The following is a 17,742-nucleotide window of genomic DNA, read 5'->3' on the forward strand; positions in this document are numbered from 1 at the left end:
AGGATAAAAAGAAAGTGGTATCATACTACTCAAGAGAGACTGAGAAATTAGGTATTTATACTGTAATCACTAAAAGTAATGACTAAGAAACAATACACAGAAGTAGAGATAAAAAGCCAACAGAGGAGACAAAACAAAATACTAAAACATACTTGATTTAGCCCAAAAAAGGCATAAAAGGATAAATGGGAGAATAAAAACCATAGGAAATAAACAAAAAAACAAATAGTAAGATGGTAGACTAAAACCTAACAGTACCAACTATTACAGTAAAGTTAAGTAGACTTAATACTCCAATAAAACAGCAGACATTGTAAAAAGCGGGAGGAGGCATGAAGGACATGCCTTAAATATAAAGATATAAGGATAAACAAGTTGACAACAAAAAGGAAAAGATATACCACAAGATAGTAAGCATAGAAAATTTACGGCTGTGTTAATATCAAAGTATACAGTAAGATCAAGGAGCATTCGGTAATGAGAAAAGATTAATTCATCAAGAAAATAAAAAGCATATGTATATATAGATACACATAGATATATATATATAAAAGCATCTATATCTATAAACATACACACACCTAAGGAGAGAGCTTTAGGGGCGCCTGGGTGGCTCAGTCGGTTGGGCATCTGCATTCAGCTCAGGTTATGATCCCAGGGTCCTAGGATTAAGCCCTGCATCAGGTTCCCTGCTCCATGGGGAACCTGCTTCTCCCTCTCCTTCCCACTTGTGCTCTATCTCTGTATCTCTCAAATAAATAAATAAATAAATAAAATCTTTAAAAAAAAGAGAGAGAGAGCTTTAAAATACATGAAACAAAACTGAGTACTAAAGGGAGATATAGACAAATCCTTAAAGTTTTTAATACCTCTATTTCCAGAAGGGGTAGGCACCTAGGCAGGCTCAGTGGTTGAGCATCTGCCTTTGGCTCAGGTCGTGATCCCAGAGGTCCCGGGATTAAGTCCCGCATTGGGTTCCCCACAGGGAGCCTGCTTCTCCCTCTGTCTGTGTCTCTGCCTCTCTCCATGTCTCTCATGAATAAATAAATAAAATCTTTTTAAAAAAATATCACTATCTCAACAATTGATATAAATTCAACTCAGTAAGAAGAGAAGATTTGAACACCACAACCAACCATCTTAACATTCATAAAACACTATCCAACAACTTAAAAAGACCCACTTTTTAAAAGTAGAACACATGGAATATTAAGCAAGATAGCATGTTAGGCAATAAAACAGTCTCAATAAATTGCCAAGAATTGAAATCTACAGAGCACGGTTTTGGTTATATCAGAATTAAATTAGAAATCAATAATAATAAAGAGGTACAACCCACTGATTGACTCATTTTTTTTAAAAACTATTCACTCATTTCTTAATCCTTTTCATCTAACTTACTCTGATTCTTGTTAGTATCTTACTTTAAAGGTCATAACTGTCCCGCTGATGCTCAAATCCAGGCCTTTAAAATACATATTTTCACACTATACACAAAAAGAAACTTAAAATGGATTAAAGACCTAAATGGGAGACCTGAAGCCATAAAAATCCTAAAAGAGAACATAGGCAATAACTTCTCTGACATTGGCCATTGAAACATTTTTCTAGAGATGCCTCCTGTGGCAAGAGAAACAAAAGCAAAAACAAACAATTGGAACTAAATCAAAATAAAAAGCTTCTGCACACAAAGGAAATAATCAACAAAACTTAAAAGACAACTACCGAATGGGAGAAGATAGTTGCAAATGACATATCTGATAAAAGGCTGGCATCTAAAAATAAAGAACTTCCACAACTGAACACCAAAAAAAACAAAAAACAAAAAAACAAAAAACCAATAATCCAATTTAAAAATGGGCAGAAGAGGGGCACCTGGATGGCTCAGTCAGTTAAGCAACCTGACTCGATCTCAGGGTCATGGGTTCAAGTCCTGTGTTGGTCTCCACACCGAGCATGGGAGCCTACTAAAAAATAAAATGGGTAGAAGACACAGACATTCCTCCAAAAACATCCAGATGGCCAAGAGACACAGGAAAGGATGCTCAACATCACCCATCATCAGGGAACTGTAAATCAAAACCATAATGAGATATCACATCACACCTCTCAGAGTGACTAAAATAAAAAACAAAGAAACGTGTTGGTGAGGATGTGGAGAAATAGGAACACTTACACGCACTGCTGATGGTAGGCATGTAAATTGGTGCAGCCACTGGGGAGGAGTATGGAGGCTCCTCAAAAAATTGAAAACACTAATTTGAAAAGATATATACAAACCTATATTTATTGCAGCATTATTTACTATAACTGTATCATGGAAGCAATCCAAGTATCCATCAACAGATAAACAGATAAGGAAAATGTGGTGTATATCCACAAAGGAATATTACTCAGCCATAAGAAAGAATGAAATCTTACCATTTACAGTGGCATGGACAGAGCTAGAGAGTATAATGCTAAGCAAAATAAGTCAGAGAAAGACCAATACCATATGGTTTCACTCATATGTGGGATGTGAGAAACAAAAGAAAAGAAACAAACCAAAAAGCCAGACTCTTAACTCTAGAGAACAAATTGATGGTCACCAGAGGGGAGGTAGGTGGCGGATGCATGAAATAGGTGGAGGGGAATAAGAGTAGACTTATCATGATGGGCAAGGAGTTGTTGACTCACTATATTGTGCACCTAAAACTAATACAACACTATGTGTTAACTATACTAGAATTAAAATTTTAAAAGTAAAATATTTAACTGATTAAAATATTTAACTAATATCACTAATTTAGCACGTGGGTAACTTATCAAGCAGTGGTTCCTGAGGACCTAATGTGCGTCTAACTCCATACTTGGGATCATAAAAGCTACTGCTTAAAAAGCACTTTGGGAAAAAAAAAAAAAAAAAGCACTTTGGTGTGTGTCAGGTACTGTTATAAGTACTTTACAATTAGGGACCCATGTAACTGAATCTTCAAAATAATCCATAATACGGATACAGTTTTCAAGTCAAGGAAACTGAGGCAGAAAGAGGTAGAGTCATTGGAACCATGGTCAGACGGCTATTTGGCAATGGATCTTGAATTGCCAGCTCACAGTCTTGCCCCATGGTCCACTGCCATGTTTCCCAACCGCGTTTTTACTTCAGGGCTCACAGACTGGTGGAGGGGAGGTGTCAAGACAGGTTAACTATCCTAATACACAATGCAGTAGATGTTTGATCTCACATTCACAGAATCTCTATGCCTTATATCCTAATACAACAGAGAGGCACTTAGTAATCTGCCTTATTCCTCTGTATAGACTTAGTTTCAAGAAAGTGTTTGATTATGTCATTTATACTAAAAAAAAAATTAGCTATAAAAATTGAACATTGCTTCATGTGCTCTCTCAGAACATTTGCATTTTAATAGTTTCTATTTGATGTAAGCAAAATACATATTTCTAACTTTGGAATGTCAGGCATTCAGAGGGCAGATGCAGGAAGGTTGTGGGAGGGGGTATGGAGATCTGCCCAGGTAATCTTAAAATCTAAACACATGGAGAAATATGGCTTCTTTATCCTTAAGTTGGATCCATGATACTCTTTATTATTGAGTACTATGGAATTATTCACGTTTGGAGTGAATCATCTTCAGGAATTTACTTAATTTCGTCTAAACTTTTGCATCCTCTTCCCCACAAGTGAGATCAACATTTGCTCCACAGGGCTATAAAAATTAGATGAGAGCATATAAGCACCCACCATTGGAACATGCCATGTAGCACAGGATGCCTCATAAATTAAAACAAGCATACAAAAGGGCTCACATTTTCCACATATCATTCTCTCTTTCAAGGGAGTTTTTTTTTTAATATGTTTTATTATTTATTTTTTTTTAATTTTTATTTTTTATTTATTTATGATAGTCACAGAGAGAGAAAGAGAGAGAGAAGCAGAGACATAGGCAGAGGGAGAAGCAGGCTCCATGCACTGGGAGCCCGATGTGGGATTCGATCCCGGGTCTCCAGGATCGTGCCGTAGGCCAAAGGCAGGCGCCAAACCGCTGCGCCACCCAGGGATCCCCTAAAATAAGTTTTATAGTAGGTTGGCATTTCCTAAGATCGTGAGTTCATAGGGAATACTACACTCTAAAATATCAATCAGAAGTTCAAAGAAAAGCATCCGACCTCAGGCTGAGCCTCTTTTCTCTGCAAATTTGCACAGACTTATTAGGTTTTTAGAAAACCTAGAAGTAAATAGTAAATCTATTCTGAACTAACGATAATAAAAATAATAGAAAATAAGTTATTTTTAGCCTAAAATTCTCTCTTGATTTATGCTATCTACATAATGTCATCTGCACAATCACAGATGTTTAGTCCTGGGACTTTAGAGCCTACCCAACTTCTCAGAAACCACAGTAGACTACCTGTCATTTTCCAAAGAGGAGGTGGAAGACAACAGGACTACAATTTCCCCTAGAGGTTTTCAGTTTGGAAATGGGACTTGAATTTGAATTTTTCCTTTTGAACACATCACAATCAGTAAGCATTCCCCAACAGGGGAACGGAGATCTCAGACATGCCGCTGGCTTTCAGAGGGCTCAAGGGAAAGTCGTTTCACTTCACCAATTTCTGTTTTTTCCTCATTAAAATCAGTGAAACAAACCAGCCTTGGTCTGTTAAAACTGATCTTCAAGAAGTTCCCATCCAGACTCCTCTTCTTACTTTCTGATGATCTATCATTAAGGATGGAGGAAGTGAGGATTTGGAAAGGTGCTGGGGTTAGTTCCAGACACATCAGATGAGGCCACAGTAGTTACATGACTACCATCAACAATGATTTCTGTGGGACGAGGCTTACGAAATCCTTTTCTCCTTCTGCACAAGAACGGGACCTTCCATTAACTGTCTAGTTTTGTTCTTAGGACAGCCTGGTAAAACTGACACGTGAATCACGTTACTAGGGAACACTGCTTACAGTGAAGACAATCCCTGACTGGCCCCGAGTCTACACTGGGAAGACACAGATACCTCATGTTGGAAGCCATATCTCTGTAATTGCCCAAGTATAAGACTCTTAGAGCTGGGGGGAGGTTTCCCTTAGGGGGCCCCCAAAAAGCTATGCCTGTGGGGTTGTTACAAGAAACTCTGGCTCCCGAGGTACATGAGGCTTATAAGTCATGTTAACTTTCATACCCACCCAGTGTGGACCTCTCCCCTTTGCATCTGAGCTGTCTGTCATCTGGGTTGGGGGACTCAGAAGCAAGGATTCCCACAGGTGTACCTGACCCTTTCCAGTGGGCAAGCAGTGGTTCCTGTCCTGCTGTGCAGCCTAGTCCCAAGCAGTCTAAGAGAGTCTCGGGAGTTTCTATATTATGTTAAACCAAGTTAAGAACCGTCTGCATCCCCTTCCCCAGCTAGTACTGTAAATACAAAGATACAAAGTAGATGAGATAATATGGGCCAGAGGAAAAGTAGTAAATTCCTGGGAACAAGATTTCCACTGAAAAATGACCAAAAAAAAAAAAAAAAAAGTATTTGCTATTATTGATAAAATAAGGCAGCAGCATTTCCTTTCCATGTTTCCTGGTCTCTGGTTGTAGTTCTGAAGTCTTTCTTATAAAACAAGACACTTTTTAATTTCTGGGTCTGGGGCAGCCCAGGTGGCTCAGTGGTTTAGCGCTACCTTCAGCCCAGGGCGTGATCCTGGAGACCCTGGATCGAGTCCCACTTCAGGCTCCCCGCATGGATCCTGCTTCTCCCTCTGCCTGTGTCTCTGCCTCTCTCCCTCTCTCATGAATAAATAGATAAAATCTTAAAAAAAAAAAAAAAAAAGAATGTACATTAAAAAAAAATTCGGGGTCAGTGCATTGTTGAAAGGGAAGCTAAGAAACAATGCTTCTATCTGCTGACATCTGCAGTTACAGAAGACCTTCAAAGGAGAGCGGGCCATGGCCCACAGGAAGTCACGAGAGCCCTCCAGAGCATCACACAGTCTCCGTGTCGACAGCAAGTGTTGGCATACCTTTGCTTCTCGTTCTCCTACCTTCTCACTGCCTGCTTCCATGTGACCTCCCTTTCTGAGGGCCTGTACAGTAGGAATATCTTTTGAGAACCTCATCTCATCTCTTCTTTCTCAGTCTTTTCCTTAGACTTTATCTCAGTTCTATATCTCTGAGTCTCAATTAGCTTGAAACACCCTTGACTAGGAACACCAAGATCACGGGTGGCTTTGCGGCCAGTGCCAAGAGGGGTGTTGGAGGCGTGTGCCTCCAGTTAACGAAATAACACACTGTCTTATTTCATTGCACGACTTATGCTAGCCGCCAAGAACCTAAGAATGGCACAGGTGCTTATGAAATTTGATGGCAGGGAATGAGGGGAAATATTCAGTGGCAAGGGAGGGGACAGGCCAGAATCAGTGTGTGCATAGTTGCAGCTGGCAGCATGAGAGACTGAAGCCTCAGCAAATGGAGGCTAACAGGTGGGTCCCTGGAATGGTGATGGGAGGTTTTGAGAACTTTCTATCATTCCCATGAATTTAGCTGTTTCTTTCTTTCTTTTAATTTTTATTTATTTACTTATTTTTGAGAAACACTCATGGTGCCATTTCCTCATACTATATATAAACGAGACACATGCTCATGTCACAGATAGTGGGCGTGTCAACTGTGACAACTGGTATATCCTTTGGGGAAAGCAGCTGAATACTGATCATGCTCTTCATACCAGTCATTTTTCTCCTGGACATTTACTCTAAGAAGCAAAAGTAAACTAGCAAAACCACATGGTTTTTTGTTTGTTTGTTCTTAATAACCATGAAGACAACATAGCATGATGGAACAGGCTAAAATGTCAAAGAAAAAAACCCAGCAGAATGCCTATATATCCACTCTGAGTACAACTTTGAAAACATATAGGTGCATGTGGGCAAAGACTGAATTGAAAAGAAATGAAAACAGTTGTGACAAGATGATAAAATTTGATCTATTACATCCTTTTTCAGTCTTATTACTTCGTTGTAAATTTAAAATGAAAAATTAAAGTAAGAACACTTAGGGATGCCTGAGGGACTCAGGTGGTTAAGCATTCAACTTGATTTTGGCTCAGGTTGTGATCTCAGGGTCGTGAGATGGAGCCCTGCATCAGGCTCTGTGCTCAGCGGGGAGTCTGCTTAGGATTCTCTCTCTCTTTCCCTCTGCCCCTTCCCCCACCCTGCTCACTCTGTCAATCTGTTTCTTTCTCTCTCTTAAAAAAATAAGAACACTTAGTCAAGTGAGTGTTAGGAAGGATATTTTCTCATCCTCAGATGCATTTAAGTGTGGTATGGGTTATTTTTATTCATGGGATATTGATACAAAGTATTCTCAGGTTAGGATATATAGTTGTTTTTCATCTGGTTTAGATAAGATGAAATCATAGTACTCAATGGTTATACGGAATTTACAATGTGCGAGCCACTTCACATAAGTATTAACTCATTTAATCCTAATAACAACCTTTTCGGGTAGTTACTATTAAATTCCCATTAAGCAGATGAGGAAACTAAGCTGAGAAGAGTGGAGTACCTTGGCCAAGATCCTGGCTTAGCTGGAGAGTGGTAAGAGACAGGATTCCAACTCTGACAGTCTGCTCCAGAGTTGGTGCCCTAAGCCACTGCCCCATGTCCCACTCAGTAGAGGACCAGAAAAAGGTACCACTGGTTCCCAGTTTAAGTCAATGCTCTTTCCACTGCACGAGGCCATACCTCATCTGGCAGATAAGAAAACCAAAAACAAGTTTGAATGATTTGCTCATAGTCACATGAGTAGCTTGTGGTTGAGAATTAACTTCTTGACTTTTAACCTAGTGATCTTCCTATCATCCCAGACTGCTGGGAATGAAAAGAAAAATGGCTAGCTAGGGCAACAGCAAATGAAAAAGAACCCAGGGAAATCAAGTCTAAGACCTTTAAAAAGAGAAAAAAAAAAATCTTCCTTTTCTCTTTGCCATTTATTTTTTAAGGGCTATTTATTTATTATGAGAAAGAGAGAGGGGGGCAGAGTGAGAGAGAGAGAGAGAGAGAGAGAGAGAGAGAAAGAATATCTCAAGTGGAGTCCCTGCTGAGCTCACAGCCCAATGTGCGGCTTGATTCCGGGACCCTGCGATCATAACCTGAGCTGAAATCAAGAGTCGGATGCTTAACCGACTGAGCCACCCGGGTGCCACTGTCCTTGTCACTTATTTTATTTTATTTTATTTTATTTTATTTTATTTTATTTTATGTTTTTTTTAAATTTTTATTTATTTATGATAGTCACAGAGAGAGAGAGACAGAGAGGCAGAGACAAAGGCAGAGGGAGAAGCAGGCCCCACGCACCGGGAGCCTGACATGGGACTTGATTCCAGGTCTCCAGGATCGCGCCCTGGGCCAAATGCAGGCGCTAAACCACTGCGCCACCCAGGGATCCCTTTGTCACTTATTTTAATGGGATTTGTCCTACTGGCACTGGCCATACGTGTCACAGATGGACACTTGTACTCAGGAATCAGTGACTTTCATGGGAGGGCAAAAAAGAAATGGAGAGGACAGGGGCTTCTGGTGGATATGGCCATCATGGGGCACACGTGGTGTTCTAGGATCTGGTCATAATACGCATGTGTCTGTGTTGTGCAGGTTCCTGTGGAGAAACTACACGTCCAAGGGGGGCCTACTAGAAAACATAGTGACCGTGTTCTGCCTTAAAGAAAAAGGGTTCTGGGGAGGACGGGCAAGATGGTGGAAGAGTAGGGTCCCCAAGTCACCTGTCCCCACCCAACTACCTAGAAAACCTTCAAATCATCCTGAAAATCTACAAATTCAGCCTGAGATTTAAAGAGAGACCAGCTGGAATGCTAGAGTGAGAAGAGTTCCTGCTTCTATCAAGGGAGGCAGACGGGGGAAAAAGAAAGAAACAAAAGGCCTCCAAGGGGGAGGGGCTCGGCGAGGAGCCGGGCTGAGGCCGGGGCGAGTGTCCCCAGGACAGGAGAGCCCCGTCCCGGAGACGCAGGAGCTGCACCAACCTTCCCGGGCGGAAAGGGGCTCGCGGGGAGGTGGAGCAGGACCCGGGAGGGCGGGGATGCCCTCGGGCTCCCGGGGACACTAACAGACACCTGCGCCCGGGAGATGCGCCGAACTCCCTAAGGGCTGCAGCGCGCACGGCGGGACCCGGAGCAGCTCGGGGGGGCTCGGGGCGGCTCCGCGGAGGGGGCTGCGGGGCGGGAGCAGCTCGGGGGGGCTCGGGGGCGGCTCCTCGGAAGGGGCTGCGGGGCGGGAGCGCGACTCCACCAGCTCAGGCCCCGGAGCACAGGGCGCCGGGACACACCCAGGATCCGGCCTCCCCCGGGACAGGCAGAGGCCGGGAGGGCCCAGGACAGCGAGGACGCTCCTGCCCCGAGCTGAGCAGATCAGCGGCCCCACCCGGAGCCTCCAGGCCCTGCAGACGGAGAGCTCCGGGGTGACTGCGGGGGCTGACTCCAGGGCTCCAGAGCTGGCCCCGCCACTGCGGTTGTTCCTCCTGCGGCCTCACGGGGTGAACAACCCCCACTGAGCCCTGCACCAGGCAGGGGGCAGAGCAGCTCCCCCAAGTGCTAACACCAGAGAATCAGCACAACAGGCCCCTCCCCCAGAAGAGCAGCTAGACTGACAAGTTCCAGGGGAAGTCAAGGGACTTAAAGTACACAGAATCAGGAGATACTCCCCCGTGGTTTTTTCTTTTTTCTTTTCTTTTTGATTTCTGTTTGCTTCCCCCACCCTTTTTTTCCCCTTTCTTTCTTTTTCTTTCTCTTTTTCTTCTCATTTTTCCTTTTTTTTTTTTTTCCTTTTTTCTTTTTTCTTTTTCTCTTTTCTTTCCTACTCTCTCTCTCTTTTTCTCCTTTTCCTAATACAACTTGTTTTTGGCCACTCTGCACTGAGCAAAATGACTAGAAGGAAAACTTCACCTCAAAAGAAAGAATCAGAAACAGTCCTCTCTCCCACAGAGTTACAAAATCTGGATTACAATTCAATGTCACAAAGCCGATTCAGAAGCACTATTATACAGCTACTGGTGGCTCTAGAAAAAAGCATAAAGGACTCGAGAGACTTCATGACTGCAGAATTTAGAGCTAATCAGGCAGAAATTAAAAATCAATTGAATGAGATGCAATCCAAACTAGAAGTCCTAACGACCAGGGTTAATGAGGTGGAAGAACGGGTTAGTGACATAGAAGACAAGTTCAAGGCAAAGAGGGAAACTGAGGAAAAATGAGACAGACAATTAAAAGACCATGAAGACAGATTAAGGGAAATAAACGACGGCCTGAGGAAGAGAAACCTACGTTTAATTGGGGTTCCCGAGGGCGCCGAAAGAGACAGAGGGCCAGAATATGTACTTGAACAAATCCTAGCTGAAAACTTTCCTAATCTGGGAAGGGAAGCAGGCATTCAGATCCAGGAAATAGAGAGATCCCCCCCTAAAATCAATAAAAACCATTCAACACCTTGACATTTAATAGTGAAGCTTGCAAATTCCAAAGACAAAGAGAAGATCCTTAAAGCAGCAAGAGACAAGAAAGCCCTGACTTTTATGGGGAGGAATATTACGGTAACAGCAGACCTCTCCACAGACACCTGGCAGGCCAGAAAGGGCTGGCAGGATATATTCAGGGTCCTAAATGAGAAGAACATGCAACCAAGAATACTTTATCCAGCGAGGCTCTCATTCAGAATGGAAGGAGAGATAAAGAGCTTCCAAGACAGGCAGCAACTGAAAGAATATGTGACCTCCAAACCAGCTCTGCAAGAAATTTTAAGGGGGACTCTTAAAATTCCCATTTAAGAAGTTCAGTGGAACAATCGACAAAAACAAGGACTGAATAGATATCATGATGACACTAAACTCATATCTGTCGATAGTAACTCTGAACGTGAACGGGCTTAATGACCCCATCAAAAGGCGCAGGGTTTCAGACTGGATTAAAAAGCAGGACCCATCTATTTGCTGTCTACAGGAGACACATTTTAGACAGAAGGACACCTACAGCCTGAAAATAAAAGTTTGGAGAACCATTTACCATTCAAATGGTCCTCAAAAGAAAGCAGGGGTAGCCATCCTTATATCAGATAAACTAAAATTTACCCCGAAGACTGTAATGAGAGATGAAGAGAGACACATCACACTTAAAGGATCTATCCAACAAGAGGACTTAACAATCCTCAATATATATGCCCCAAATGTGAGTGCTGCCAAATATTTAAACCAATTAATAACCAAAGTGAAGAAATACTTAGATAATAATTATCTTATACTTGGTGACTTCAATCTAGCCCATTGTATACTTGATAGTTATTCTAAGCACAACATCTCCAAAGAAACGAGAGCTTTAAATGATACACTGGACCAAATGGATTTCACAGATATCTACAGAACTTTACATCCAAACTCAACTGAATACACATTCTTCTCAAGTGCACATGGAACTTTCTCCAGAATAGACCACATACTGGGTCACAAATCGGGTCTGAACCGATACCAAAAGATTGGGATCGTCCCCTGCATATTCTCAGACCATAATGCCTTGAAATTAGAACTAAATCACAACAAGAAGTTTGGAAGGACCTCAAACACGTGGAGGTTAAGGACCATCCTGCTAAAAGATGAAAGGGTCAACCAGGAAATTAATAAAAAGATTCATGGAAACTAATGAGAATGAAGATACACCCGTTCAAAATCTTTGGGATGCAGCAAAAGCAGTCCTGAGGGGGAAATACATCGCAATACAAGCATCCATTCAAAAAATGGAAAGAACTCAAATACAAAAGCTAACCTTACACATAAAGGAGCTAGAGAAAAAACAGCAGACAGATTTTACACCCAGCAGAAGAAGAGAGTTAATTAAGGTTCGAGCAGAACTCAACGAAATCGAGACCAGAAGAACTGTGGAACAGATCAACAGAACCAGGAGTTGGTTCTTTGAAAGAATTAATAAGATAGATAAACCATTAGCCAGCCTTATTAAAAAGAAGAGAGAGAAGACTCAAATTAATAAAATCATGAATGAGAAAGGAGAGATCACTACCAACACCAAGGAAATACAAACGATTTTAGAAACATATTATGAACAGCTATACGCCAGTAAATTAGGCAATCTAGAAGAAACGGACGCATTCCTGGAAAGCCACAAACTACCAAAACTGGAACAGGAAGAAATAGAAAACATGAACAGGCCAATAACCAGGGAGGAAATTGAAGCAGTCATCAAAAACCTCCCAAGACACAAAAGTCCAGGGCCAGATGGCTTCCCTGGGGAATTTTATCAAACGTTTAAAGAAGTAATCATACCTATTCTACTAAAGCTGTTTGGAAAGATAGAAAGAGATGGAGTACTTCCAAATTCATTCTATGAGGCCAGCATCACCCTAATTCCAAAACCAGACAAAGAGCCCACCAAAAAGGAGAATTAGAGACCAATATCCCTGATGAACATGGATGCAAAAATTCTCAACAAGATACTAGCCAATAGGATCCAACAGCACATTAAGAAAATTATTCACCACGAAAGTAGGAAAGTAGGATTTGTCCCCGGGACACAAGGCTGGTTCAATACTCGTAAAACAATCAATGTGATTCATCATATCAGCAAGAGAAAAACCAAGAACCATATGATCCTCTCTTTAGATGCAGAGAAAGCATTTGACAAAATACAGCATCCATTGCTGATCAAAACTCTTCAGAGTGTAGGGATAGAGGGAACATTCCTCAACATCTTAAAAGCCATCTACGAAAAGCCCACAGCAAATATCATTCTCAATGGGGAAGCACTGGGAGCCTTTCCCCTAAGATCAGGAACAAGACAGGGATGTCCACTCTCACCACTGCTATTCAACATAGTACTGGAAGTCCTAGCCTCAGCAATCAGACAAGAAAAAGACATTAAAGGCATTCAAATTGGCAAAGAAGAAGTCAAACTCTCCCTCTTCGCCGATGACATGATACTCTACATAGAAAACCCAAAAGCCTCCACCCCAAGATTGCTAGAACTCATACAGCAATTTGGTAGCGTGGCAGGATACAAAATCAATGCCCGGAAATCAGTGGCATTTCTCTACACTAACAATGAGACTGAAAAAGAGAAATTAAGGAGTCAATCCCACTTACAATTGCACCCAAAAGCATAAGATACCTAGGAATAAACCTAAACAAAGAGCTAAAGGATCTATACCCTAAAAACTATAGAACACTTCTGAAAGAAATGGAGGAAGACACAAAGAGATGGAAAAATATTCCATGCTCATGGATTGGAAGAATTAATATTGTGAACATGTCAATGTTACCCAGGGCAATGTACACGTTTAATGCAATCCTTATCAAAATACCATGGACTTTCTTCAGAGAGTTAGAACAAATTATTTTAACATTTGTGTGGAATCAGAAAAGACCCCGAATAGCCAGGGGAATTTTAAAAAAAGAAAACCATAGCTGGGGGCGTCACAATGCCAGATTTCAGGTTGTACTACAAAGCTGTGGTCATCAAGACAGTGTGGTACTGGCACAAAAACAGACACATAGATCAATGGAACAGAATAGAGAACCCATAAGTGGACCCTCAACTTTATGGCCAACTAATATTCGATAAAGGAGGAAAGACTATCCACTGGAAGAAAGACAGTCTCTTCAATAAATGGTGCTGGGAAAATTGGACATCCACATGCAGAAGGATGAAACTAGACCACTCTCTTGCACCAGACACAAAGATAAACTCAAAATGGATGAAAGATCTAAATGTGAGACAAGATTCCATAAAAATCCTAGAGGAGAACACAGGTAACACCCTTTTGGAACTCGGCCACAGTAACTTCTTGCAAGATACATCCACGAAGGCAAAAGAAACAAAAGCAAAAATGAACTATTGGGACTCCATCAAGATAAGAAGCTTTTGCACAGCAAAGGATACAGTCAACAAAACTCAAAGACAACCTACAGAATGGGAGAAGATATTTGCAAATGACGTATCAGATAAAGGGCTAGTTTCCAAGATCTATAAAGAACTTCTTAAACTCAACACCAAAGAAACAAACAATCCAATCATGAAATGGGCAAAAGACATGAAGAGAAATCTCACAGAGGAAGACATAGACATGGCCAACAAGCACATGAGAAAATGCTCTGCATCACTTGCCATCAGGGAAATTCAAATCAAAACCACAATGAGATACCACCTCACACCAGTGAGAATGGGGAAAATTAACAAGGCAGGAAACCACAAATGTTGGAGAGGATGTGGAGAAAGGAGAACCCTCTTCACTGTTGGTGGGAATGTGAGCTTGTACAGCCACTCTGGAAAACTGTGTGGAGGTTCCTCAAAGAGTTAAAAACAGACCTGCCCTACGACCCAGCAATTGTACTGTTGGGGATTTACCCCAAAGATTCAGATGCAGTGAAACGCCGGGACACCTGCACCCCGATGATTATAGCAGCAATGTCCACAATAGCCAAACTGTGGAAGGAGCCTCGGTGTCCATCGACAGATGAATGGATAAAGAAGATGTGGTTTATGTATACAATGGAATATTCCTCAGCCATTAGAAACGACAAATACCCACCATTTGCTTCAACGTGGATGGGACTGGAGGGTATTATGCTGAGTGAAGTAAGTCAATCGGAGAAGGACAAACATTATATGGTCTCATTCATTTGGGGAATATCAATAATAGTGAAAGGGAATAGAAGGGAAGGGAGAAGAAATGTGTGGGAAATATCAGAAAGGGAGACAGAACGTAAAGACTCCTAACTCTGGGAAACGAACTGGGGGTGGTGGAAGGGGAGGAGGGCGGGGGTGGGGGTGAGTGGGTGGCGGGCACTGAGGGGGACACTTGACGGGATGAGCACTGGGTGTTATTCTGTATGTTGGTAAATTGAACACCAATAAAAATTATTTTATTAAAAGGAAAATAATAAAGGGTATTAATATATAAAAAAAGGGTTCTCTGAGACAACTGAGTTTGGAGGGTGGGATGGTCAGTGTTACATCAACACTGCTAGACTATAGTCCTCTGTTATTTAATCAGAATCCCATCCAGGTTTTGATGTGAAGGTATTTGATAGAGGTGATTAACATCTATAATCAGTTGACTTTAAGTAGAAGTGACCATCGGTAATGTGGGTGGGCCTCACCTCATCTGTTGAAGGCCTTTAAACAAACAAACAAACTGAGGTTTCCTGAAGAAAAAATATTCTGCCTCAAGACAACATTAACCTCTGCCTGAGTTTTTACCCTGTTGATCTGAGTACAGACTCCAGCCTTGCCAGCAGAAGTATCTTCAATCCATATCCATCTATCCCCCTAACCCATCTATCCATGTATTGAGACAGAGAGAGAGATGCCACTGGCTCTGTTCTCTGCAGGACCTTGACTGATGTAAAGGTCTGGCCAGGACTGCAAAGTGCTGCGGTCATGTGAAGCACACGGAGCCCCTTGACATACGCATCATGAAAAGCACAGACGATTGGAAAGCTTAGCTGAAGAGACAGGACATTAGATGTCGCCAGGCAGGTGGGGGCCAGAGCAGCCGCTGCTTCCTGCCCCTGGGTCACAGTGAGCAGGAAGGGGAAGGGCAGTGTGCCTGGGGCAAGCACCTGCTGGACCCTGCACTGAGGCTGAGAGTAAAGAACGTGCATTCAGACCTCTAGGAATTAACATAAAAAGGTGTTCTGGGAACAGGAGAAAGACCTCTCCTGGAAGGGCTGACAGTGACTGGGAGGCATCCCTGGTGACACAGGCCAACCGGGCACCGCCAGTTCTCCACGGATCTGGGTCCCAGCTGCAGGGGCTCCCGGGCTCCCGGGCTGCAGAGTCATAGTTTCCACTCCAAAAAGCAAACCTGTCCGTCTTGGCCCTCACCTTCCCCATCCCCTCCTGCCCCTGACAGCTTGGGAGGCGAGTGCTGAGGGCGGGCAGGGCTCACCTTGGCTTCTGACGTGGGTTCCAAGAAGCACAGGCGGTTCCCAAGTCCCTCGGCCGCCAGGCAGAACTTCCGTTGCTCCTTGTGGACGTTTGCGATGCACTGGAGAACCACCTCATCTTCCTGCCGGCAGAACACACATGCGTGAGCGCCAGGGGCTCCTTGGAACCAGGGCCCCGGGCACCGTGCTGCCGCATCAGCAGCCACCCGAGGGGCACACCCGTCTGACCCTGGCACAGGAGAGGGCAGCCTGGGTGGAGCTGGGAACCCCGGGGGAGGGGGCAGGCTGAGGTGCGAGGCACTTGTGGGCCACAGCCCCAGGCAGCGGGGGCCTGGCCTGGTTTCGGAGGTGCAGGACCACACACAAGCCGGGTGGGCAGAGCGTCTCAAGAGGTGAGCAGACGGGAACGTAAATCTAAGCGATGTCCAGGTACACGAGGGGAACGGTGAGCTGCAGCTGCAGCAACAGACACGCCAGCAGAGACCAGGCAACCGGGGACCCCTGGAGGGAGAGTCCACCTTGGGTGAGGCCCGGGGGAGGCAAGAGCCACGTTGTGGGGGTGGGGGCGGATATAGTGGGTGACCCGTTTGCCAGGGGCTCTGGAAGGAAGCTGGGGAGTGTGTGGGAAATGGGTCCTGGAAAGATGTGAAAGGCAGGCTGAGAAGGAGCCTGGAAGACTCAGGTTGGAAGGAGAAGCCGCCCTGAACTCGTCAGGAGGGGGATCCTCTCCCCTATGCGTCATCAGAAGCAACCCTCCGGAAATTTCAGAGACCTTGGCTGAACAGCATTCCTCTCATTAATGGTCCAGAAACGAGGCCAACCACTACTGACACCAATGCTCACCTCTTGCTCACCCCTGCCTTAGGCTCAGAGGACAGCACTCCCCTTAGCAGGCCCTCCACTCCAGACCGCTCTTCCCCGTCTACGTCCCCCTCCTCACCATGTTAACTTTCACCTTGGGCTTCGGGCATCCAGCAGGTCTACCTACAGGTGTGGCTGAGTTAAAGGAGTGAGGAGAGGAGAGCCAGGTGGGGCTTCTTCCTGAGCAACTGTTCCCTTGCTCGTGTCTCCGCCCCACGTCTCCTGGGGCTACTGTGCATCCCAGGGTATTGGACCCGAAGATGAAACAAATGTTTTTTCCTGAAAGGGGGCTGCCATGTGTCTAGGCATATGGAAAAAATAACATCCTCCCCGTGATGGGAAGATAAACAAGATTCAATAGTAAGAGAGCCTTAAAAAGGATGTCTGCTGGTACCCCGAGATTGGTCAGGGTATAGGAAAACATGAGAAGACTCCAAATCACAGGCCCATGAAAAGATGACTGAGGAGGGGGGAAAGCCCCACACTTTCACTGGCACTGAAATGTCACCATTCATTATTAAAATCAAGTCGGTAATAAATTCAAAAGCCTCTGCGTATAGTGAAGTCCCAATTCATGGTCTTCTTTGGGTTGAGACAGAATAAAACTGCAGAATAGCCCTAGTCTCAAAATGTGGGTTCCATGAAATCTCTGGAGAGAATGAAACTTCCCCCCAGGTGGCGTCTGCCCCAGATTCTCTGGTGCCCAGAGGTGACCACATCCTCCTGGAGGGCACAGGCAACAAGGGAGTACTCTTAGGTTGGGCAAATGACTCAGGGGCACTACATGAATTGCAATGGGTCATGGGAGTTAAGTGCTCTGTGCCAAAAGAGACAGTCTTCGAAACATAATTTTTCTGTCCAAATTGTCAAGAGGACCCCCTACTGAGAAATACTTAGGTATCCCCCCCACCTATGCATGATTCACCAGCAAAAAAAA

At 43.7% G+C, this 17,742-nt stretch overlaps 1 protein-coding gene across 2 annotated transcripts in view; it reads right to left on the minus strand.

The window, feature by feature from the left end:
* The window catches only part of RYR3 (ryanodine receptor 3), a 510,816-nt gene that overhangs the window by 335,099 nt on the left and 157,975 nt on the right, over nucleotides 1-17,742 (minus strand). For both annotated transcript variants that reach the window (XM_049104111.1, XM_025473335.3), the window contains exon 2: nucleotides 15,947-16,066. In XM_049104111.1, the coding sequence (XP_048960068.1) occupies nucleotides 15,947-16,066 (120 nt within the window). The remainder of the gene's footprint in view (nucleotides 1-15,946; nucleotides 16,067-17,742) is intronic.

This window comes from Canis lupus, chromosome 30, assembly GCF_003254725.2.
Source record: "Canis lupus dingo isolate Sandy chromosome 30, ASM325472v2, whole genome shotgun sequence".
NCBI classification, from domain to species: Eukaryota; Metazoa; Chordata; class Mammalia; order Carnivora; family Canidae; genus Canis; species Canis lupus.